This window comes from Salvelinus namaycush, chromosome 8 (assembly GCF_016432855.1).
Source record: "Salvelinus namaycush isolate Seneca chromosome 8, SaNama_1.0, whole genome shotgun sequence".
NCBI classification, from domain to species: domain Eukaryota; kingdom Metazoa; phylum Chordata; class Actinopteri; order Salmoniformes; family Salmonidae; genus Salvelinus; species Salvelinus namaycush.
Window position 1 is genome coordinate 28,772,000 of NC_052314.1, and position 24,149 is coordinate 28,796,148.

Sequence of the window (24,149 nt, forward strand, 5' to 3'; positions counted from 1 at the left end):
ACACCATCAGCTGCTCATCACCATCTGCTCATCTATCACTCCAGTGTTAATCTGCTAAATTGTAATTATTCCGCTACTATGGCCTATTTATTGCCTTACCTCCTCACGCCATTTGCACACACTGTATATAGACTTTCTTATTTTTCTATTGTGTTATTGACTGTACGGTTGTTTATTCCATGTGTAACTCTGTGTTGTTGTTTGTGTCGCACTGCTTTGCTTTGTCTTTGCCAGGTTGCATTTGTAAATGAGAACTTGTTCTCAACTAGCCTACCTTACTAAATAAAGGTCAAATAATTTTTTTTAAAAAAGGTCCCCACAAGGATAGAAGAACCAACACACACACACACCAGGACATAGAGGATGATACTCAGCCACTCACTGTGTGTGTGTGTGTGTGTAAGACAGTATCGCTGCCTGGAAAGTGTTAATAGTTCAAAGTTAAACCTGGATTATAACATCATTTAATTGTGTAATCCTATTTCTATTCCTTATCAGTGTGACATTCTGTCTTTCAGGTCATAGCTACATCGCACTGCGTCGCTTGGCTGAGCAGGACTTTTATAATCCTCCTTGTGTTCATTGAAGATGGGAACACTGTGATATTTAGGACGAGGAAGGAATCCAGTGGCTGCCTGCCTGCTGCTGGCTCAAATTAAAGAATAGATGAAATATACATTAAAGCAGAGGATTTCCTCCAGTCGGTGGAATGACCTCCGACAGAGGATGTGTTACAATCAAGACGCAGCTAATACATGAATTCACTTTCATCCTTCTCAGAGGAAGTGATATAAAAACGCATTTGTTCTGTTCCTCTTCTCTGAGTCTAGTTGATAGCTAAGTAAACAGGTTTATTCTCTGGTTCACTTCATTATTCCCTTATGAAGGACGAGGGAAGGATTTGACATAAAATACAATAAAGAAGAGAAGAACACAGACAGCTGAGACATGGCTTTGAGATGGTTACACCAAATAAATCACTTAATCTCATTTACGTATTCATCAGCGTTACATGCAGCATTAGAAGGCAATGCAGCATTTGAAGGCAATAGAAAAATGACACACATGCCATTCTGTAAGAGAGGATGTATGCAAAGTCAAGGCCATCAAATGAGGTCAGACAATAGAAATGAGTTCTTACAGTGTAGCCCCTTTATTTAGCGTCTACATAGAAGAGCTTTTAGAGAACAGTGACAGCAGATATTAGGTTTAAGCCAGGGTCCTGGCTAGATCTTGTAATCAGTTCCCCAGCATACTAAAAACGTGCTAAACAGTACAGCATAGTAAAGGTATACAAGAAAAGTCGCCACAGTTTGCAATATGTGGTAACCATGGTGAATGGAATGTATTTTAGTAGCCCTATAAATATCCTCTAGCAAAATGCAAAAAGACAGAGGAAAATGACTGCCCCCTTCAAAACAATCCAACATTTGAACATGAAAGTATTTTAAGATGTTTTATTGCCACATACACTGGATAGGTGCAGTCAGTGAAATGTGCTGTTTTGCCATTTCATTTCTGCCTCTGCTCTTAATTGCCATTCTGCAAGTATGGAGGGATACATAAATATGGAAAATCCAATTATATTTGATTGTCGTCTCCACTCCCCTTTCCAGGATCCTAAATTCAGCATAAGATGTAACAGTGGCAGTGTTGAATGTGACACAATTTGCCATTGTTGTGTGAGGGGAAAGAAGCACAACAGGAAATGGCCCAAAATAGACAGGAAAGCTTCTGAAAAGACAGAGAGCAAAGTCTTTTCCGTTTGGTCCATAAGTTACAGGTAAAATAGTTATTTCATTTTTCTTCTTTATATTTTCCAGTAGCAAGAGTTAGTGTTATCCTAACAACAACAAAAAAATGAGAAAAATGTAACTGGAAAATCTAAATAAATCTCCCCCCCAAAAATATATATACAGTGCATTTGGAAAGTATTCAGACCCCTTGACTTTTTCCACATTTCGTTAAGTTACAGCTCTGGCTGGGCCACTCAAGGACATTGAGACTTGCCCTGAAGCCACTCCTGCATTGTCTTGGCTGTGTGCTTAGGGTCGTTGTCCTGTTGGAAGGTGAACCTTCGCCCCAGTCTGAGGTCCTGAACGCTCTGGAGCAGGTTTTCATCAAGGATCTCTCTATACTTTGCTCCGTTCATCTTTCCCTCAATCCTGACTAGTCTCCCAGTCCCTGCCGCTGAAAAACATCCCCACAGCATGATGTTGCCACCACCATGCTTCACCGTAGGGATGGTGCCAGGTTTTCTCCAGACGTGACGCTTGGCATTCAGGCCAAAGAGTTCAATCTTGGTTTCATCAGACTGGATAATCTTGTTTCTCATGGTCTGAGAGTCCTTTTAGATGTCTTTTGGCAAACTCCAAGCGGGCTGTCATGTGCCTTTTACTGAGGAGTGGCTTCTGTCTGGCCAATCTACCATAAAGGCCTGATTGGTGGAGTGCTTGCAGAGATAGTTGTGCTTCTGGAAGGGTGTTCCATCTCCACAGAGGAACTCTGGCGCTCTATCAGAGTGACCATCGGGTTCTTGGTCACCTTCCTGACCAAGGCCCTTCTCCCCCATTTGCTCAGTTTGGCCGGATGGCCAGCTCTTGGAACTGTCTTGGTGGTTCCAAACTTCCATTTAACAATGATGGAGGCCACGGTGTTTTGGGGGACCTTCAATGCTGCATACATTTTTTGGTACCCTTCCCCAGATCTGTGCCTCGACACAATCCTGTCTCGGCGCTCTACGGACAATTCCTTCGACCTCATGGCTTGGTTTTTGCTCTGACATGCACGGTCAACTGTGGGACCTTATATTGACAGGTGTGTGCCTTTTCCATATCCTGTCCAATCATTTGAATTTACCACAGGTGGACTCCAATCAAGTTGTAGAAACATCTCAAGGAGGATCAATGGAAACAGGATGCACCTGAGCTCAATTTTGAGTCTCATAGTGAAGGGTCTGAATACTTATGTAAATAAGGTATTTTTTTTCTTTCTCCAAACCTGTTTTTGATTTGTCATCATGGGGTATTGTGTGTAGATTGAGGAATATTTTTGATTTAATACATTTTAGAATACGGCTGTAATGTGGAAAAAGTCAAGGGGTCTGAATACTTTCAGAATGCATTGTGTATATATGTCACAGATTTGTTGTTACACAATATTTTTTCTTAAAATTGAAGGCGAATGTATTACAAATAATGAATAGTAAAACTTGCAGTGAAAGGGCTTCATCAGAACTGTCCATATGTCTCATAATACATAACAGGCTGTTTGTCTCTCTCTCTCGCACGCACACACACACACACACACACACACACACACACACACACACACACACACACACACACACACACACACACACACACACACACACACACACACACACACACCCTTGCTCATTATGTCTTTCCTTCATTCAACCGTGGAGTAGTGAAATTATATCGACCATCTTGTAGAATACAAAACTTAAAACAACAATTACAATAATGCATAAATCAATCATAATAAATCAAATGTATGTCATATCATTCCGTGTCAATCAAATGTCTTTACAACTAGTTGAAAAATGTTATATTTTGCTAGACTTATGACTAACTTGTATTTCAAAATAAATCATTATGAAGGTGTCAAAAATGTCCATAAATGTACAGTATATTCCTTCACATTTCAAGATCTGATATAACATACGTGGTCCGGATAGTACTGATACAAGTAAGCTAGGTGTTGATGCTGTAAAACAGCTTTATAACCACCTGTCCTTAGGTTTCTCATGTAGAAATAACGATATAAGACAACAACAGTCTAGACTCCGCATGGATTAATATATGAATTATTTCCTATATATGAATTATTGCTTTAGTTTACATAATGATTATGATTAGGTTGCCTTATCAAACAGATAATCAAAAAACACCATCTGAAACAAATAGTTGAAAATACAGTGGATGCCAAGCATTTAGTTTACCATTATGAAATACATCAAGTCTTGCAAACCTCCAGACACGCAAAACCATGTTTCTCGTCACAGTCTAGTTTTCAGCCATGGCCCACCATTTGGAAAACACTGGGTTGATACAATATGCTAACAATCTTGATGAAAATAATTTCCCAAGTATATCAATCTCCATGTGTCATCTCTCTCTATTCCAGAGATTCTAGGCTAATAGTCTGTGTGCTGACTGATGGAAGCACAGATCCACACACACCCTAATACCACCCCACACAGAATACCTAAGCCTTGTTCTATTGGAGTAGTAATTCCCCCGACACACTGATCTGTTAGTTTTGCAAGGCACTGATGTAAAGTGTTATTAATATGTGCTACGTGCAAAAAGAGAGTGGATCTGGTTGTTCATCTCAGGGAGGAGTGGAGGAGGTGGAAATAGGAGGATGGGATGAGTAGAGGGGTGAGGAGGCTGTGAGTGAGAATTGCAGCGTCAGACAAATACATTCTTCTCTGTGTGTGTGTGTGTGTGTGTGTGTGTGTGTGTGTGATAATTTTTTTGCAGAAGGATTCAGAAGCTTAAAACAAATGACAACATACACTACCTGTGAAGCATTTTTTTGGGCTGCAATTTCTGAGGCTGGTAACTCTAATGAACTTAACCTCTGCGTCTTCCATTCCTGTGGCAGTCCTCATGAGAGCCAGTTTCATCAGAGCGCTTGAAGAAACTTACAAAGTTCTTGAAATTTTCCGTATTGACTGACCTTCATGTCTTAAAGTAATGATGGACCTTCATTTCTCTTTGCTTATTTGAGCTGTTCTTGCCATAATATGGACTTGGTCTTTTACCAAATAAGGCTATCTTCTGTATACCACCCCTACCTTGTCACAACCCAACTGATTGGCACAAATGCATTAAGAAGGAAAGAAATTCCACAAATTAACTTTTAACAAGGCACACCTGTTAATTGAAATGCATTGTAGGTGTCTACCTCATGAAGCTGGTTGGAGATTGCCAAGAGTGTGCAAAGCCATCATCAAGGCAAAGGGTGGCTATTTGAAGAATCTCAAATATAAAATATATTTGGATTTGTTTAACACTTTTTGGTTACTACATGATTCCATATGTGTTATTTCATAGTTTTGATGTCTTGACTTTTATTCTACAATGTAGAAAATAGTAAAATAAAGAAAAACCCTTGAATGAGTAGGTATTCTAAAACTTTTGACCATTATTGTAAGGAAATAAAGCAACAGGACTGTGATTGGCACTACTAAAACCATTACTGTCAATCAACAAATGTAAATCAAACACATACTGTACAGGCTGAACAAACCCAATTGCATGTCTGCCACAATACATATCTCAATGTGTTGTGAGGATGACATCACCAACACAACAGCATGAAATTACAGTCAGTGTTAATGTCGTGTTCACTTTGGTTTTCATATTCCCTGCTGAACGCTTGATATATTTCCTGAAGGGCAACAGTTATAAAAGATCATAAAAAATGTATTCTCTCTCAGCATGAAAGGGCACTATGACATTTCAAATAGATTATTTTAGAAATCTAGAATGTCTGGGTATATATCTTCCTTCTACATTACGTTGCAAGGTTAACAATATAAAACATGACATAAAACAGTGTTATAAAACAATGTTTGGCAGACCAAGATGTTGTGGTTCTCTTGAAAAGGTTTGGTATGTCCCTTAATGATATGTTAAAATAGATACTCTTTCCACATCTCTGTCTTAAGGTTAAGCTTAGCCATAAGGTTACCAGTGTGGTTAAGGTTGAAAATCACATTTTAAGAAGAGAAATTGTAGAAATAGGTGGGGTTTATGACTTTGTGGCTGTAGTAACTAGTGAAGACCCCTAGTCTAGGGTCTAGTCAAAAACATCCTCTCTCCCTTTCTTATTCTCACACAAACAATCTCTGTCTTCTGCTCTCCTTCTGCCAGCTCCTCTCCACATCACTGTTCCCATTATCTCTCCCTCTCTCCATCCAGAGGTTTAGTGTGTGTGTGTGTGTGTGTGTTTAGTGTGTGTGTTTAGTGTGTGTGTTTAGTGTGTGTGTAGTGTGTGTGTGTGTGTGTGTGTGTCCTTCTCAAAGCAGGTCGGGGTGTTGTTCAGGCTCCTCTGTGTCTGTGACTGCTGATCCTTTCCTACAGAGGGAGCTGTTCTCCATCAGCCCATCCTCACGCACACTCAGACTGATCCTGTACGGAGCTTTTAGGGGGGTGGAGGCTAGCCTGGTGTCTGCTCCCGGGGCCTTCTGCCTGGGCTCAGACGTCCTCGACCTGGGGGGGACCACGTGGTCCTTATGGATGAGGTCTGGGACAGAGAGCTGGAGCTGAATCTGGGTCTGCTCTCCCTCTCTCCTCTCCTCTGTCTCATTCCCTTCCACTCCATCCATCTTACTGCTCCCATTCGTCTCCATCTCCACCTCCACCTCTTCCCTCTCGCTGTCCAAAGTGCCAGTCAGTCCGGTGAGTGTGTCTCTCCCTCTGTCATTCTCTCCGTCCTGCTCTCCCTTGGGTGGGGTCTGCTCATTGCTGATGAGGGAGGTCTTGTTGGGGGAGGAGAGGAGGGAGTGATCGGGGGTCTCGGGGGGTGTGGTGACGACGGGGTCAGACGAGATCATCATGTCCTGGGTAGTCTTCAGGGTGCGAGGAAGACGCTTTTTTTTACCGGGAGGAGGGGGTTCCAGACGAGGGAAGGAGTCCAGAGAGGCATGACTGGAAGGAGAGAGAAGAGGAAGAGACATCCATTACTACTGTAACAATAACACATTTGTTCAATCTCTCCCCGTCACTCAGTTCTCTCTCTCACTTGCTCTCTGTCTAACTTCCACTCGTTCTCCTCCCCCTTCTCTATGCTGTGGAACTGTGTGTTTATTTTATCAGTGGAATATTTCTCTACCTTTCCCCCATAAATGAGCATATTGTCATGGTGACAACCGTATCATTGCCATAGTGATAAGGAGTGAGTCACCGCAAAGCGTACCAGTCATTTATGACTACTCTGTCTATACGTGAGCTGACAATTCACATTTCTCAACACATCAGTGTCTAAACACACATCACGGTTTTACCAATTCTATGAGTTATGCACCTGTGAAATGTCTGTCCTGGCTTCATGTGTCAGGTAGGTGACTGAGTGTCAGTCAAGAGACAGACAGATCAATGACCAGCTACAGCATAGACGGACAGCTCGTTCTGTCTCTTTAAACTAAGGGAGACCCAAGGGTGAGTGTGCGTGTGTGTGTGCGTGCACTGTGTATGATTAACATTAGAAGTGAGGCAATTCAACTCTCAAATATGTCTCATTCAGTCTCAGTGTGTGTGTGTTTAATCTCAGCTTCTGTCTAACTAACCCTCCTCTTACTCTTTATCACTTATTCACGGCCCCAGTTTGGAAAAATTCAGATGAATAATTTAAACATCTTTGACTCAACGGTTATGATCTTTTATATGGGGTGAGAGGATGACTACTATTTCCCAGCTTAAATCGTTCCACTTTAGAGAAAATTATACAATATTGGTTTTTAGAAATAACTAGCTGTCTCTCAGTTTTACTCTTTGGATAAAACCAATGTTGGATTGAATCTCCAAGGCACAGTGTCTGAAAGCTGGGTTATAACTATTGGGCCCAGACATGTGGCGGACGTGAATATTGTATAACTGTTTGTGAGTATGTGTGATCTGCAAATGTTTGTGTGTTTGTGGTTGTGTGGGGGTTTTACTGTATCCCTCCTGTGTGTGTGTGTGTGTGTGTGTGTGTGTGTGTGTGTGTGTGTGTGTGTGTCTTAGTGTGCCCCTCCTCACCTTTTAGGCAGTCGTCGTGTGTGTGTGTGTGTGTACTGTAATTGTGTATCCCTCCTTACCTATTGACAGTAGTTCGCTGGGTCATCTCCTCCATATTGCTCCAGACTGCTCCTACATTCTTGTTGACCTCTGTGACACCGATGTCTCCTATATGACTGGGCTCCTTCCTTCGCAGCAGGTCGTTGACCTTTGCCCCCACAGCCTTGCCCAGGTTCAGGGCGTTCTTCAGTCTCTGCTGACCTCCATTGGTAGTGGTGGAGGAGGGGGCCTCGGCAGGGCTGCTACCAAGGGCAGGGTTAGCTGTGACCAGGGAGCGACGGGCCGAGGCCTGGATCAACCTGGAGGCCTGGAGCCCCTGGCCTGGAGCTCTGGAGGCATTGGAGTTCTCAAACATACTCTGGTCTACTGGAGAGAGAAAGGGAGGCAGGGAGGGGGAGGGAGAGCATGTAAGATATAAGTGAGGGTATTGTGAGGGCACATTCAATCAAGGTATTTTTAGTTTTACGCAAGGTTGCATTACAGGCACCAATGGAATGTTGCAGATATAAATGGAATGTATAGACATTTCACGTGACCTGGAGCAAAAGACAACTCCCGACGTTTCATTTTAAACTGCATGTTTGTGCAACACTGTACAACATTGCAGAATGTTGCAACATCAAAAACATGTCAAAGTATGGTTTCTAGGGAGTCCGTGTAGAAAGAAAGAGCATATGGAGTCCCACAAGGCACAGTGTTATATCTGCTCAATATGGATGCAACACGTTACACAATCATCAACAAGTCATGATGGAAGCAAGGGACATGACACATGCACCTAACCACATCCACCAATCACAATGAAGCTGAAAAGGGACCACAATGCATTGCAGGATGGGTAAATGCACAAAGGAGTGGGTTGTTGTCAGTCCACATAGTACAATAATAGATTGTCTTACCTCGTGGAGAAAATCGTTTCTCGGAAGGCATTAGTAAGACACAACAGGTTAATAGATTTCGGGAACACTTTATTCGGATAGCCCATCTGTAAATCCTGTAAATTCTCTACAGACTATCAGTAACATTTCAACTAACTATCTCCTAACCCTAACTTTAACGTAACCCTTACCCCAACCCTAGCCCTAACCCTTATTCCTAACCTTAGCAAGCAGTTGCTTATCAACAGATAGTTTGTTGATAGTATGACCATCTGTAGACCATCTACAGATGCTCTAAGGCATTAACGGGCACTTCAGGGGGCCAAATAGACTTTACGGCTAAATGCCGGGTTTGGCTGTAACTCTAAAAGCTATCATCTCTGGACAGAAATATGGAAAGGAACATCTTCATTAATAACTCTAGAAAAAGAGCAGTGAGACAGCACAGCACAGGTGCTCTTGACTTGACTTTGTGTTGCTTCGGCAATTCAGACGATTTCAAAGACATGGGCAGCCACAGAGATCTTCAAATCCATTAGTGTGAGTCTTTGGAGAGACAGCTAATATAATTCTGGAGTGATGGGAGGGTGTTTGAAGGAGGGAGAGAGAGGGAGAGCAGACATCTAGGTGCTTATTTCACACAAACACAGATATCCTTTCACTGTTAGAGGCCTGCCAGGGGGAAGGATTCTCTGTAGTCTGACCAAAGAGGAGGGCTATTAGGAAGATCAGATTGAACAGAAAATCACTCTGTGTTCAGTGTGTGTTTGGATGTGAGTGTGTGTGTGACAGCTCTCAGATAGCCACAGTTCAGGCTAGAAATGCAGTTCCCACCCTTCTCCTAGCTAGACTCCCTGTCAGAAGGCTTCATAATGTTAGTGGTTTGAGTATGGGTGGGCATGATAATGAATAGCACAAACAGTCAGCTTCAGACTAAATCCTCCATTACACATTCCCTCCCCATGTTTGGGCCTGGAGCTTGTTTGTCTATGCCTGAGGCTGAGACTGTCCCTGTACTATAATACTTACCGGTCTCCCTCTCTCAATTACAGCCCAGCCTTAGCCTTGTTGCCATGTTAATTACGATTGTTAATTAAAACAGAAGCATTTTTTTCTGCAAGTGGAGAGGAGGATAAACATACAGGAACAAAATACAGAAAACACGAAAGAAAGATAATTAAATGAAAGAAAGATAATTAAATGAAAGTGACTGAATTCTAGAAAGACAATCAGCTGTTAAGATAGTGCAGTAGCACAGCACAGAAACCAGGTAGAGGAGGAGTACGGAAAGAAAGAGAGAGAGAGAAGGTAAGAAAGGAGATGTTTATTGAGCAAAAGCAAGGTCAGCGACAGACTGAGATTCAGAGTGAGTGCACGTTCACGCCCACACATATACAGTACAGTATACCGGTTCTCTTTACAACAGTTCAGGGAAGGACATGATGAAATGAAATAGGTTTTGTATCAGAACAAAAGACCCGAGTTAACAGAACAAAGAGAAGTCACACTATTGAGATGCACCTACAGCCTAATGAAACCGTAGTCACAGGACTAGGAAACAAAGTTTTGTCACAAGTTTGGAACTTAGAATCATAGGATCCTATATCTGAAAACAGGCTAGTTTGGAGATACTGGACTTCAGTGTAACATTCCAGTTGGTTTATACTCTGTCATTCAATCTTTCATTTAAACTTCTATTTAAAGTCTAGTTAAAAGTTGTATCTCCAGTGTCACATAATTGGCTGTATAATTAACATATACCCTTAGAGAGAATGTCCGTGACAATAACACAACTTCTACATTGTTAGTCAGAGGACCCTTATATCAACCTTACAGGCTGCTCTATCTACATGGACTCAACTTTCCCCTTCACCTAATGAAGAACTTTAGACCTTGTTCTCAGCTGTGAGTAACCCACTTCTGTCAGAGTGACTAGAACACACACACACACACACACACACACACACACACACACACACACACACACACACACACACACACACACACACACACACACACACACACACACACACACACACACACACACACACACACACACACGGTGAAATCTGCAGTGGGTGAGACATGGGCTGTTAGTCAGACAACAGCAGCCTTCCTTACAGAAATGTTGTTGTAACTGTCAGACAGGAGGTGAGTAGCAGACAATCACAGGGCAGAGTGGAGGAGAGTACGAGACAACGTACCACGGGGCAGAGTGGAGGAGAGTACGAGACAACGTACCACGGGGCAGAGTGGAGGAGAGTACGAGACAACGTACCACGGGGCAGAGTGGAGGAGAGTACGAGACAACGTACCACAGGGCAGAGTGGAGGAGAGTACGAGATAACGTACCACGGGGCAGAGTGGAGGAGAGTACGAGACAACGTACCACAGGGCAGAGTGGAGGAGAGTACGAGACAACGTACCACAGGGCAGAGTGGAGGAGAGTACGAGACAACGTACCACAGGGCAGAGTGGAGGAGAGTACGAGACAACGTACCACGGGGCAGAGTGGAGGAGAGTACGAGACAACGTACCACGGGGCAGAGTGGAGGAGAGTACGAGACAACGTACCACGGGGCAGAGTGGAGGAGAGTACGAGACAACGTACCACAGGGCAGAGTGGAGGAGAGTACGAGACAACGTACCACAGGGCAGAGTGGAGGAGAGTACGAGACAACGTACCACAGGGCAGAGTGGAGGAGAGTACGAGACAACGTACCACGGGGCAGAGTGGAGGAGAGTACGAGACAACGTACCACAGGGCAGAGTGGAGGAGAGTACGAGACAACGTACCACGGGGCAGAGTGGAGGAGAGTACGAGACAACGTACCACGGGGCAGAGTGGAGGAGAGTACGAGACAACGTACCACAGGGCAGAGTGGAGGAGAGTACGAGACAACGTACCACGGGGCAGAGTGGAGGAGAGTACGAGACAACGTACCACGGGGCAGAGTGGAGGAGAGTACGAGACAACGTACCACGGGGCAGAGTGGAGGAGAGTACGAGACAACGTACCACGGGGCAGAGTGGAGGAGAGTACGAGACAACGTACCACAGGGCAGAGTGGAGGAGAGTACGAGACAACGTACCACGGGGCAGAGTGGAGGAGAGTACGAGACAACGTACCACGGGGCAGAGTGGAGGAGAGTACGAGACAACGTACCACAGGGCTGAGTGGAGGAGAGTACGAGACAACGTACCACAGGGCAGAGTGGAGGAGAGTACAAGACAACGTACCACGGGGCAGAGTGGAGGAGAGTACGAGACAACGTACCACGGGGCAGAGTGGAGGAGAGTACGAGACAACGTACCACAGGGCAGAGTGGAGGAGAGTACGAGACAACGTACCACAGGGCAGAGTGGAGGAGAGTACGAGACAACGTACCACAGGGCAGAGTGGAGGAGAGTACGACAACTTACCACAGGGCAGAGTGGAGGAGAGTACGAGATAACGTACCATAGGGCAGAGTGGAGGAGAGTACGAGACAACGTACCACAGGGCAGAGTGGAGGAGAGTACGAGACAACGTACCACGGGGCAGAGTGGAGGAGAGAACGAGACAACGTACCACAGGGCAGAGTGGAGGAGAGTACGAGATAACGTACCATAGGGCAGAGTGGATCATTGTTCTGACAAACGGAGAGCAGAGAACCTAGCCTAGCAGAGTCCATTACTACTGATACGCAAATGAGTCTAGCGCTCAACATTTACCGTTTAGCGCCTGGCCTAGCGCACAACGACAAGACCATTTGACGTGTGTGTGTGTGTGTATGTGTGTGTGTGTGTGTGTGTGTGTGTGTGTGTGGTGAGAGAAGACCAATCAGTCTTAAGTGGCCGTGTGATTATTTAGCATGTTAAAAGAGCCTCCCTGGGAGGACAGATTAGCCTTTAATCTACATGAGTGAGGCTTGTCTAAGTGGGGCCAAAAAGCCTCACAGTGTGTTTGTGTGTATGATGACAGGATGAAAGCATGTTCTATTAGGAGCTATGATATGAAACTACACTTAAAGGGATAATTCACCATTTTGTCAACTAAGCCATTTTTTCTACTTATCCAAAGTTAGACGAACTAATGGATACCATTTTTATGTCTATGTGCAGTTTGACGGAAGTTGAAGGACGTTTTTGTCTACAGGAGCAGCTAGCTAGCAGCTAATCCTGTAGACTTCCAGTCATTGCGCTGTTGCTATTAAGCAATGGCCCCAGAAACTACCTTCAACTTCCTTCAAACTGCACGGAAAGACAGGAAAAAAAACATATTACAACCAATGTGATAATTGCGTTGTTTGCTCTATAACCTGTTAGTTTATATGCCTTGACACCATGACATACGTGTAGGCCTAAGGCCGAGACAATAAGAAGACACAGTGGCAGAATAAATTCAACCACACTTTTGTTTCATCACAAAACCGGAGCACAACCTCTGTCCTGTGAAGTCCACAAAGCATATTACATGTAATAGTTACATGACCTATAGCGTGGTCAAGCAAGTTAATGTTTCTGACATTTTCGGACTACTAAACTACTATTTATTTAGAACCACAGAGATTTACAGGAAGTCGCAAAAAAAAACAGAAGCTGCCTCCACTATTCCAGCACCATTTCAACTTCAACATTTCAACATCATCAAATCACCTCTGCCTAGACTAATACGGTGACAACTAACAGATACCAAAAACAATTTAGTCCAATCAATGTAAGCTAAATACGATGTGGCTGTCCATGGTTCTGATTTGTGTGTGTGTGTGTGTGTGTGTGTGTGTGTGTGTGTGTGTGTGTGTGTTCGTGCAAGTGGAAAAAACATGTTGACTCACCCTACTTGTAGAGAAATGCCAATGCCATCCTCCTCTCTTTCATGTTGAAATGATACAGTACACTTTTACATTTTTTGTTGTCCTAGGCTCCCTGGCTAAAATGCTTGCTCGCTAGCCTAAATTCCTTTCATGGGCAACGCTAGCTAGTTAACATTAGCCTTCTTACATCTAGCTACATATTGAACTTCCATCCTCTCAGTCCAGGGAGAAATGTATGCATTTATGGTTGGATCTGAATTGCCATTTTAATCATTGGCTAGTACGGAGAATCAAGCTAAACCACAAGTCCAAATCCCTATCTCCATTCATGGCTAATAGGAAAGGGACCATTTTAGCTAGCTAGCTAGAGTCCGGAGGACCACAACACAGCAAGATGCAACAATTCAAGTTGTTTCTGTCAATTACGTATTTCTCTTGATGCGTTGTGATAGAAGTGAATCCAAATCCAAACTGGCTTCCCTTCTAAATGTATTGGGGTGCACCAGGACTATTCACAGTTGAGCTCTCTCAGTTTAGCTCAATGCTGATTGGCTATTATTTTATACTTTTTTTTTAATCAAGAGAGGCCAAATGCTCGCTGGCTTCCCTTGGATTCAATGCTAAGGGGCGGCAACAATGTCATACTTTTTATGATCAGACCGCATCAGATAGATGGCCTACACATACAGAGACAGAGGGCACTATTTCGCTCGCTCAGATGCTTTCTCCAGTGAGATACGCTCAGCTTCTTGCGGATTGAAGAGAAATTATGAAAACACAGAGACGAAAGATAAATTATTTCTGTTTTTTTCTTGGTGTATTTTTTTTAGAGGAAGCCTGGCTTCCCTTGGCATCCTTGACAAATTATATATGAGTTAATCTGACTCTGGGTAAGTCACTTAACGCCAAGGGAAGCCAGGCTTCCTCTAAAAAAATACACCAATGCTGGGTGGGAAATTAAATTTAACGAGCTCATGAGTGGTGATTAATTTCAATCACTGACTGTTCAAAAGTAAAGCAGTGTGTGCACTAACCGGAGATTAACGGAAAATTAGGTACTTAAAGAAAATAGGCAAAACATTTAAAAGGTCAGATGAACTCGTGGATACCATTTTTATGTCTCTGTGTCCAGTATGAAGGAAGTTAAAGGTACAGTAGTTTTGTGAGCCAATGCTAACTAGCTAGCGTTAGCACAATGACTGAAAGTTTATGAGTATCTGCTAGCATGCAGATACAGTTGGCAACTTCCTTCAAACTGCACTCAGAGACATTGTATTCACCAGTTCATCTGACTCTGGGAAAGTAGATAAAGGGCCTCATTGACAAAATCATGGTATCCCTTTAAGATCAGTTACAAGTCTAACTTTGGAGCCAGACATGTCCCAGAAAGCGAGATCTCCTGTTCTCCTGACTCAGAGAACAGTAGTCCAGCCACATACTGTATTGTACACACAGAGATCACAGCTATTGTAGGCCAAACATCTATAATTCACACACCCTTGTTTTTTTAATATGAATCATTAAAATAATGGGGTTTTGACGGTGGGTGGGGAATGAATCATTTAAATCCTGTACACTACGGTAGCTGGAAGGAATCTGAGAGCAATAGTTTTCATTCTCTAACCCCCCACTGAGTCATACACCCCCCCCTGCTTCCTGTCTCCTGTGGCTTGTAACGGGAGGTCAGAGGTCAAAGGTTAGACCAAGAACAGCAGGGGTTGATGGGATTATGTGTTCTCCTCCTGTCCCGACAGACTACAGCTCTGATCTATGACCTCAGAACAAGGCTTTAACAGCCTATTAGCCAACACCGCCCTAACCATACCCAATGCCCCTCACATCATTCTCCACCCCAACAACTCCCTCATCTTCCTCACCCAGCAACCCGCAACCCGCAACCCAGCTCTGTCCTTGGGCCCCTAGTAAAGTGCTTTTAAATGACGGGGCTGTAAAGGGCCAGTGTGTTTACATGTCTGTGAGTGGCCTGAATGGAAAGAGCACAAAAGAGCAAGAGAAAAGAGTACAGGGGGAGAGGAGGGAGGATGAGAGGACAGGTCGTATTCAGGTTGGGAGGAGTGCGGAGGAGAGACATTAGGAAATGAGGAGAGGAAGAGAGGAGAGGTTGTCACAGACATTTTTGTAAGCCTTCATTCCCATCCATATCAAAGAGCTCCAATCAATATTTAATCTAGCAATTTGCCACACCACTGTCTGTCTGGCCCTCTAAGACCCTGCTCTGTGTGTGTGTGTGTGTGTGTGTGTGTGTGTGTGTGTGTGTGTGTGTGTGTGTGTGTGTGTGTGATATATTCCTGAGTCAGCAGTAGATGCATGGTGTGTGAGCAGTGAGACCGATTCAAGACCAAGACCGGAGCAAATCGAGTCCAAGTTAAGACAAAAACCAGGGGGGGGGGGGAGACCGAGTCAAGACTGAAACTGGGAGAGGGTCGAGGAGTCCGAGACCAAGTCAAGACCAAGACCAGAAAAATGTGGGTCCAATTCAAGACCATGGTTGTAATCGTGTTAAAAATGCCCAGTATTTCTGTGATTATATTTCAGAACAACATATGGTTTCTTTAGACATTCAGAATGGTGAGAAAATACATGCTGATGGAAAATAGAGCCACTCTACAAATTATTACTAACCCAAAAAGGTCTATAATAGATTCAGCTTTGTATAATACACTCAAGAAAAACGATTATAATTCTCATAGTGACTCAGGAGTAACATTAAAGAAGAAAAATATGCCTCGCCAACATTAGACAACTATTCAGAAAACCCTCAAAATGCTTACATAAGTAAATTAAATCAATGATGAGAGAATAGTGAGATCAACGGCATTATTTTGCTAAGTGCAGATATGTATTATAGGTAATGAAGGTGTAGTGGACTTCTTAGAATGCTATAGACTTTGTGGCGCAGCAGAAACATCAGCGTACCCAAATCCAGAGGTTGTGAGTTCAAATCCCAGATGGGGTCATATTGAAAAGTCAGTGCTAACTGATCATGTTAAATGTAAAGATTGTCATTGATGAACGATTTGTACACTATTTTACCTTAAAACCCGCCATTCCATTTCATTACTTCCCTTACAAAAGAAACATGACATTTGCAGTTTTCACATGTTGAGCTGAAATTCTCATGTGACAAAAGAGAACCGTGGGTTCAGTTGTGAGCATACGGCTCACGTGTGAACATGTAGTCAATATATAGTTCACATGTTAACATCACCTTTCACAAGTGAGGAGAATAAAATGTTTTCACCTCACATGTGACTTGTAGATCCCCATGTGGAATTGCATTTTCACATGTGGAATTTCATTTTCACATGTGAAACTTAAATTTGCACTTTTACATTTGAAAAATGTTTGCATGTGAAAATTGAACTCTCTCATGTGGAATTGCATTTTCACATGTGAAAATCGAATTTGCAATTTCACACGTGGAATCATTTCAAATGTTGTCACGTGTAGTTTCATGGTATCACATGTTGAAAATGTGCATCCCCATGTTGTCACATTTATTTCACGAGATCACGTTTCCATATGTGCTCAAATGTTTTCACATGTCGTTTCATGTTATCAAATGTTGCTTTTACATGTGGTCACATGCTATCACAATAACTTCACAAGTGATACTCATGTGGTTTTCCCGTAAGTGATATGCACAAACACACACAGACACAGACACACCAAAAACATCCAAAACCTACTTTTGAGGTTAGCAGAGGCCAACTAGAATGTTGGAGATGACAGGAGCTTGTAGAACCAGGGTTCCCAGATCACGACACACACACACACACACCTGTCAGCTGTGAGATTAATGACTGTGTCAGCCCCCAAACAGAAAAGAAAAACCTCAGGAGCACAATAAATGAGTCCTCTAACCTCCAGATGAATGAACGTTTTGAATCCTGATACAGCACATGCACTTCCAACAATGAAACTCTCCTCGAACCTGACATAGCACACGCACTTCCAACAAAGGAACTCTGCTGAAAGTGAGCAGTGCTTTCAGACCCTAGACTTTAAGTTAATGAGGGAGGAGGGCCTTTGTAGCATATATCAGCACAAATAGAGATGACTACCTCTTCGTTTTCATGCGTAGGCTGACACACGCATGTGCATAAGCAAGCACAAACAAACAGCCACGCACACACACAGACCCACCAGACAACCTCTTTATCTGCAGACACGGTTGGGCTAAGGCATGCACTGACATTTTGACTAGATTTAAATTATGATGTGAGAAGATGCAGGGAGCTCAGAACCACATGGTAAACAATATGGTAAACATCGATGTAAACAGTAAACACCAACAGCAGCTAAATATCAGAACTGAAAACCAAAATCCTGTTAGTCTCATCCTTCACTCCATTTCTCTTCCTGCCTCTCTCCAACACTTTTCTCTGGCTCTGTCCATCCCACTGGGCACAGATGTCAATTCAACATCTATTCCATGTTGGTTCAATGTAATTTCATTGAAATGACGTGGAAACAATGAGTGTATTCCCAGTGGGATCCCTCTTCCTCCTCTCTGCCTGGCTCTCTCTCGTTCCCTCTTCCTCCTCTCTGCCTGGCTCTCTCTCGTTCCCTCTTCCTCCTCTCTGCCTGGCTCTCTCTCGTTCCCTCTTCCTCCTCTCTGCCTGGCTCTCTCTCGTTCCCTCTTCCTCCTCTCTGCCTGGCTCTCTCTCGTTCCCTCCTCTCTGCCTGGCTCTCTCTCGTTCACTCTTCCTCCTCTCTGCCTGGCTCTCTCTCGTTCACTCTTCCTCCTCTCTGCCTGGCTCTCTCTCGTTCCCTCTTCCTCCTCTCTGCCTGGCTCTCTCTCGTTCCCTCTCTCCCCATCCCTGGCAGTGTGGGTTCTTGTTTCCTTTGAGGCTGCAGTGACAGCCTGTTACCTCTGCTACGCTTCTCTAGAAGGGCTTCAATGCTGCCAGTTAGGGTTTTATGTGAAAGAGAGAGGGAGAGGGGTAGGGAGAGCATCTTCTCTTTCATCATTCCAGAAATACCAAGTCAGTGTCACTAAAATCCTACGCACACACAGTTAGAAGCACAAATGGAATGGCCACCCCATCCGTCTGCCAATGAAATCCACAGCTGTGTGTGCATGCGAGAGTGCGTGTGCGTGCATGCTGTCTTGTCAATTCCACAGCAGCCTGCTCAGTCTCCTTGGGTGACCCACGCTCCGTTAACCACAGAGCTAGGAGTTTGGCTTTATTTAACATTGCCACTAGGCCACTGTGTGTGACAGTGACGTTGGTGCTGTTGTGGTGGCTGGGAGCGCAGGGACAGAAAGACAAGGACACCAGGCCTTGATCTGAACATTTCAAACTCCTTTCGGTGTCATTGTGAACTCTGGGACCTGTCCCCACCCCTGCAGCCCCACGTGGTGTCTCCCAGCACCCTGTCATTTCTTCTGTCACCGGGAGAAACCATCATACTGTCAGAGGGGTAGGGAGTCAGAAGAACTTTCAATCTATGAAGCGTCACACAAACTTTTCTAACCGACTGACTTTGTTTTATATTTCACAGTGGCAGGGCTGAGTGTGTGTTTGATAGGGTGGGTGTGTGTGTGTGTGTGTTGATTGGGTGTCTGAGTGTGTATGGCAGTTTACACAGTGCATATAAAACTTCATTAGAGCATCTGTCTAAATATTAAACAAAGAATCAGTGAGGTGTGCGTGCGTGCGTGTGTGTTTTAGTCAGGGTGAGTGATGAGTCCTTATTGGTAGATTAAGCGTGGAAACGTGACTAGGTTTCAGAATGGAGATAATTGATTCAGGTCCGGAGCCAATCACTCTTATAAATCATCAATATGTCCTTCAGCAGGGAAGAAACGGAGAGGAGTGGATAAGAGGGGAGGAAGAGAGTAAAGGAGGAGGATGAAAAGAGTATACATAGGGAATGTTTATGCCAGAGGGTTGTGTGTGGGGATCGAGAGAGAGAGAGAGAGAGAGAGAATATGTTCTGCCCCCTCTTTTTTCTAATTAACTCTCTCTCTGTATTTCTCTCTCCCTCACGGACCTTAACTCACCCCCTCTCCTACCACAGTGAGATGGCCCAGAGTGAAAAACAGGTTCAACTACATGGTGACCTGGATGAGCAGAGTAAGGCAGAGAGGAGAACTGAGACGACCACCATGCTAACTACTGGATGAGTACAGCTTAGACCTCACTCACCCTCTCAAGGAGATCACAGAGAGGGTTGATTGGAGGCAGTATGATAACTGTTCACACACACACAGCACTCTGGGTCAGGTGGGTTACACAAACATGAGAATCGAAACTTCAGAGATCAAACAGTTTGCTTTTAAGTTCTTTTGATTGTCACCTTCAATTCTCTGCTCTCTATTGAACCTGATGCAAGAGATGAGCTGAGGATAACTGACTGAGAGGAAGTGACTTGACTTACTGTGGGCCTTTTATATACTACTGTATATAGTTATTTCCATAACTTATTTACTACCCACACAGAGTGTTGTCATAGGGTGCCTAGGGTTTAATAGGAGCAGTATTTGGCAGGTGCTCTAAGTTGGTGTTAGTGCACAAGGTCTTAAAGGGGAACCGTTTCTGGTAGGCGCTCTAGTCACTGTTACGGAACAAAGTATTGTAAATGAATGAAAAAGCAACAGCATACCGGGAGGTCTGAATAATCCCGGATTGACATAAATTAGACACCAGTTAGAGCGGGGGAGGGGTGGTTCTGTGAAAACCAGTGCACACATGCTTCCAAAACACAGATTATTCAGAAACAAAAAGCACTGGAATAATACGGTATCAACCAACATAACACATAAAACACAGCATCACATGACCATGTAGAAAATGTTGTTTTCCATCTATACATACAGATATCATCATATTCTTACTAAAAAATAGTATTTGCTTACGAAGTGTGGATAAGGTTTCCTCTCTAACAAACACCAACAGAGTCTGTATACCAGTCAACAGTCCTGTACACTTTAGGGCCTGTACTGTACAGCACTGATACCTTACCGGCTCCTCACACCATTACACTGTATGTAGACAGAGACCAAAGTTCAAGGGGAGCAGTTTCAGCTATAACCTGTAGGCTGGGGTACACACACAGAGGTGCAGTAAAGGAATCTGTTTCTGATGATTCTGAGAGCAGAGAGGGGGGAGAAGTGGGGGTCAGGTTATGGCTCTTCACTCGTGTTTTTACCTGGTGGGGATATGTGTGTTAAAGTCTGAGTCGATCAGTAAGGTGTGTGTGTGACTGTGTGTGTTTAGGAGTGTGTGCATGTGTGAGAGCGTGTTGCATGTACGAGAATGTGCTTTTGTGTATTGTGAATGTGTGTTGTCGAGCTACACTGCTATCTCATCCCCCAGGCAGTCTGGTGGTCCCTGTCTGTTGAGCACGTTTAGTAGGCGGAGGGTCTCCTCGTCAGACCCCCAGCCGTATATAATATCCCTCTCCTCCATCTCCTCCCTCTCTTCTCTCTCCTCCATATCCTCCCTCTCTTCTCTCTCCTCTGTCTCATCACTATCATCAGTGGACGTGTACTCGGACGCAATGCCAGATTCCCGGAACCTCAGCAGCTCTAGACTGCCCAGTACCTCGTTGCGGGTTGATGACATCACCACCCCCGACCCCTCCTGACCTTTCACTCCATTCTGACCCCTCCGCTGTGGAGGAGTAGCGGGGCGAGGGTCAGGTGTTGGGGGTCCGGGCAGGAAGCGGAAACATTCAAGCTTGAGGAGACACTGTTCCCTACCTAGGGGGCTGCCCAGGGGCAGGGAGGAAGAGAAGAGTGGGTTGACCGTCCTGTCCTGGCCCACGCCCATGTTGATTCCCAGCGCTGGCAGGGTGAGGCTGGCGTGGTCCTGGAGTCGAGGGGTCATTGGGTCACACAACACTGGGGGGACGGTGGAACGGAAAGTGATCTCCAATAGACTGTCCTGGGAACCCACTGGAGGAGGTGAAGAGTGGGAGGGGAGAAAAGGAGGATGTTAGTTTCATTAAAGATTCCCATCCACCCCGGGTAGGGAGTGTGAAACGGTGTCAAACACTACGTTAGGAGGAGGTGAGGTGTGGAGTGTGATATCAGGAGGAGAGGAGGGGGCTGAGGTGTAGAGCTGGTTGGTCCGCTGAGGTGTAACATGTTGTATAATGATGCAGCTGAAAAATGTGTGAAGTATGTAACATGTTACACGATAACATGCTGGTGGGTCCGTTGGAGTCTACGCTTGGCCTGTCAGCTTAAAGAGGTGTGATATGTTGTGTGATGAGAGAGAGATGGGGGAGGGAGAGAATACATGTGCAATAGGGGAGGAGAAGACAAACAGGGTCTTTGAGTGGATAATGAGATGAAGGGAGTCTGTGTGTACATGTGTGTCATGCGTATGTTTGTGTGTGTGTGTGTGGTCATGCATCCTGTGTGTACTCACTGGACCTGGGCCCAGACATGTTGACCTCCAGTTCCTGGATCTGTTTGACCAGTAGAGAGATGTGCTGCAGCAGGTCCTCGTTCTGGAGCAGCAGCTGATGCACTCTGGCCTGGGCCTCCAGTCTGGCTGTAGCCTCCGCACTCAGTTGGTCCTTCAACAGGTGCACCTGGGGGGAGACAACACACACCTGAGATAAGGACATATTTGGAAGAGAGAGAACACACATGCATGCACACACACAAGATACTGCTGTACAGTATGTTCATACACGTGAGAGAGAGAGAACAGACACTCCTGAGATATGCCTGTACACAAACAAACACTCAATAGTGACTTCAGACTATTGAGTGTCACTGTAAGTATGTCTGTGTATTTCTGTATGTGTCACACCAAAGCCCATAACTCGAGGAGCAAGACGAGGACTGTCACACTTCAAGTTTAAGCTTATGAAAATGTAATGCCATGAGTGGTCTGTCGCAGGATTAAACCAAGAGAAGAAGAAATACAGTTCCCATTAAAGGCTGCAGCCTGCAGTGGCATTAGTCACTAATCATAGAAACCAGAGACGAAGAAGAAAACAACCTGTTTCTCCTCGAGCCCAGGCTTCAACACCAGGCTCAGGGGACACACAACCCTTGGGATTATCATGGGAGCGAAGAGCGCTGTTTGGATTCCGAGCCATGTCTTCTCAGAAACAGTACACATGGGGAGAGAGACTGATCCCCGGAGTTCTACAATATCAAGGGATGTGCATGCACTTTAGTCTACATGGTAATATTAGCCAGAACGTACAGTTGAAGTCGGAAGTTTACATACACCTTAGCCAAATACATTTAAACTCTGTTTTTCACAATTCCTGACATTTAATCCTAGTAAAAATTCCCTGTTTTAGGTCAGTTAGGATCACCACTTGATTTTAAGTATGTGAAATGTCAGAATAATAGAAGAGAGAATTATTTATTTCAACTATTATTTCTTTCATCACATTCCCAGTGGCTCAGAAGTTTACATAGACTCAATTAGTATTTGGTAGCGTTGCCTTTAAATTGTTTAACTTGGGTCAAACGTTTCGGGTAGCCTTCCACAAGCTTCCCACAATAAGTTGGTTGAATTTTGGCCCATTCCTCCTGACAGAGCTGGTGTAACTGAGTCAGGTTTGTAGGCCTCCTTGCTCGCACACGCTTTTTCAGTTCTGCCCACAAATTTTCTATGGGATTGAGGTCAGGGCTTTGTGATGGCCACTCCAATACCTTGACTTTGTTGTCCTGAAGCCACTTTGCCACAACTTTGGAAGTATGCTTGGGGTCATTGTCCATTTGGAAGACCCATTTGTGACAAAGCTTTAACTTCCTGACTGATGTCTTGAGATGTTGCTTCAATATATCCACATAATCTTCCTCCCTCAGGATGTCATCTATTTTGTGAAGGGCACCAGTCCCTCTTGCAGCAAAGCACACCCACAACATGATGCTGCCACCCCCGTCACGGTTGGGATGGTGTTCTTCGGCTTGCAAGCATCCCCCTTTTTCCTCCAAACATAACAATGGTCATGATGGCCAAACAGTTGTATTTTTGTTTCATCAGACCAGAGGACATTTCTCCAAAAAGTACGCTCTTTGTCCCCATGTGCAGTTGCAAACCGTAGTCTGTCTTTTTTATGATGGTTTTGGAGCAGTGGCATCTTCCTTGCTGAGTGGCCTTTCAGGTTATGTCAATATAGGACTAATTTTACTGTGGATATAGATACTTTTGTACCCGATTCCTCCAGCATCTTCACAAGGTCCTTTGCTGTTGTTCTGATATTGATTTGCACTTTTCACACCAAAGTACGTTCATCTCTAGGAGCCCGAACACATCTCCTTCCTGAGCGGTATGATGGCTGCGTGGTCCCATGGTGTTTAAACTTGCGTACTATTGTTTGTACAGATGAACGTGGTACATTCAGGCGTTTGGAAATTGTTCCCAAGGAGGAACCAGACTTGTGGAGGTCTACAATTGTTGGAAAAATTACTTGTGTCATGCACAAATTAGATGTCCTAACAGACTTGCCAAAAATATAGTTTGTTAACAAGAAATTTGTGGAGTGGTTGAAAAACGAGTTAAGTTTATGTAAACTTCCGACTTCAACTGTAGGTGCAACCTCTTTTAAAAAAGCTGGAAGGTCATTCCAAGGTGAGGCAGAGTGTCATTGGATGTGTTGCATATATCCTGACGAGAACCGATCGGGATATAGCAAAGAACGAGGCCCATCTCATTGTG

The 24,149-nt window shown here is 44.3% G+C and overlaps 1 protein-coding gene across 1 annotated transcript in view; it reads right to left on the reverse strand.

The window, feature by feature from the left end:
* Nucleotides 1-5,138: 5,138 nt before the first annotated feature.
* Nucleotides 5,139-24,149, reverse strand: part of LOC120052091 (carboxyl-terminal PDZ ligand of neuronal nitric oxide synthase protein-like) — a 243,937-nt gene continuing 224,926 nt past the window's right edge. Inside the window, exons 9-12 of the mRNA XM_038998944.1 lie at nucleotides 21,891-22,056; nucleotides 21,218-21,412; nucleotides 7,832-8,177; nucleotides 5,139-6,683 (exon numbers count right to left, since the gene is read on the reverse strand). Of these exons, the coding sequence (XP_038854872.1) occupies nucleotides 6,053-6,683; nucleotides 7,832-8,177; nucleotides 21,218-21,412; nucleotides 21,891-22,056 (1,338 nt within the window). The 3' untranslated portion in view covers nucleotides 5,139-6,052. The remainder of the gene's footprint in view (nucleotides 6,684-7,831; nucleotides 8,178-21,217; nucleotides 21,413-21,890; nucleotides 22,057-24,149) is intronic.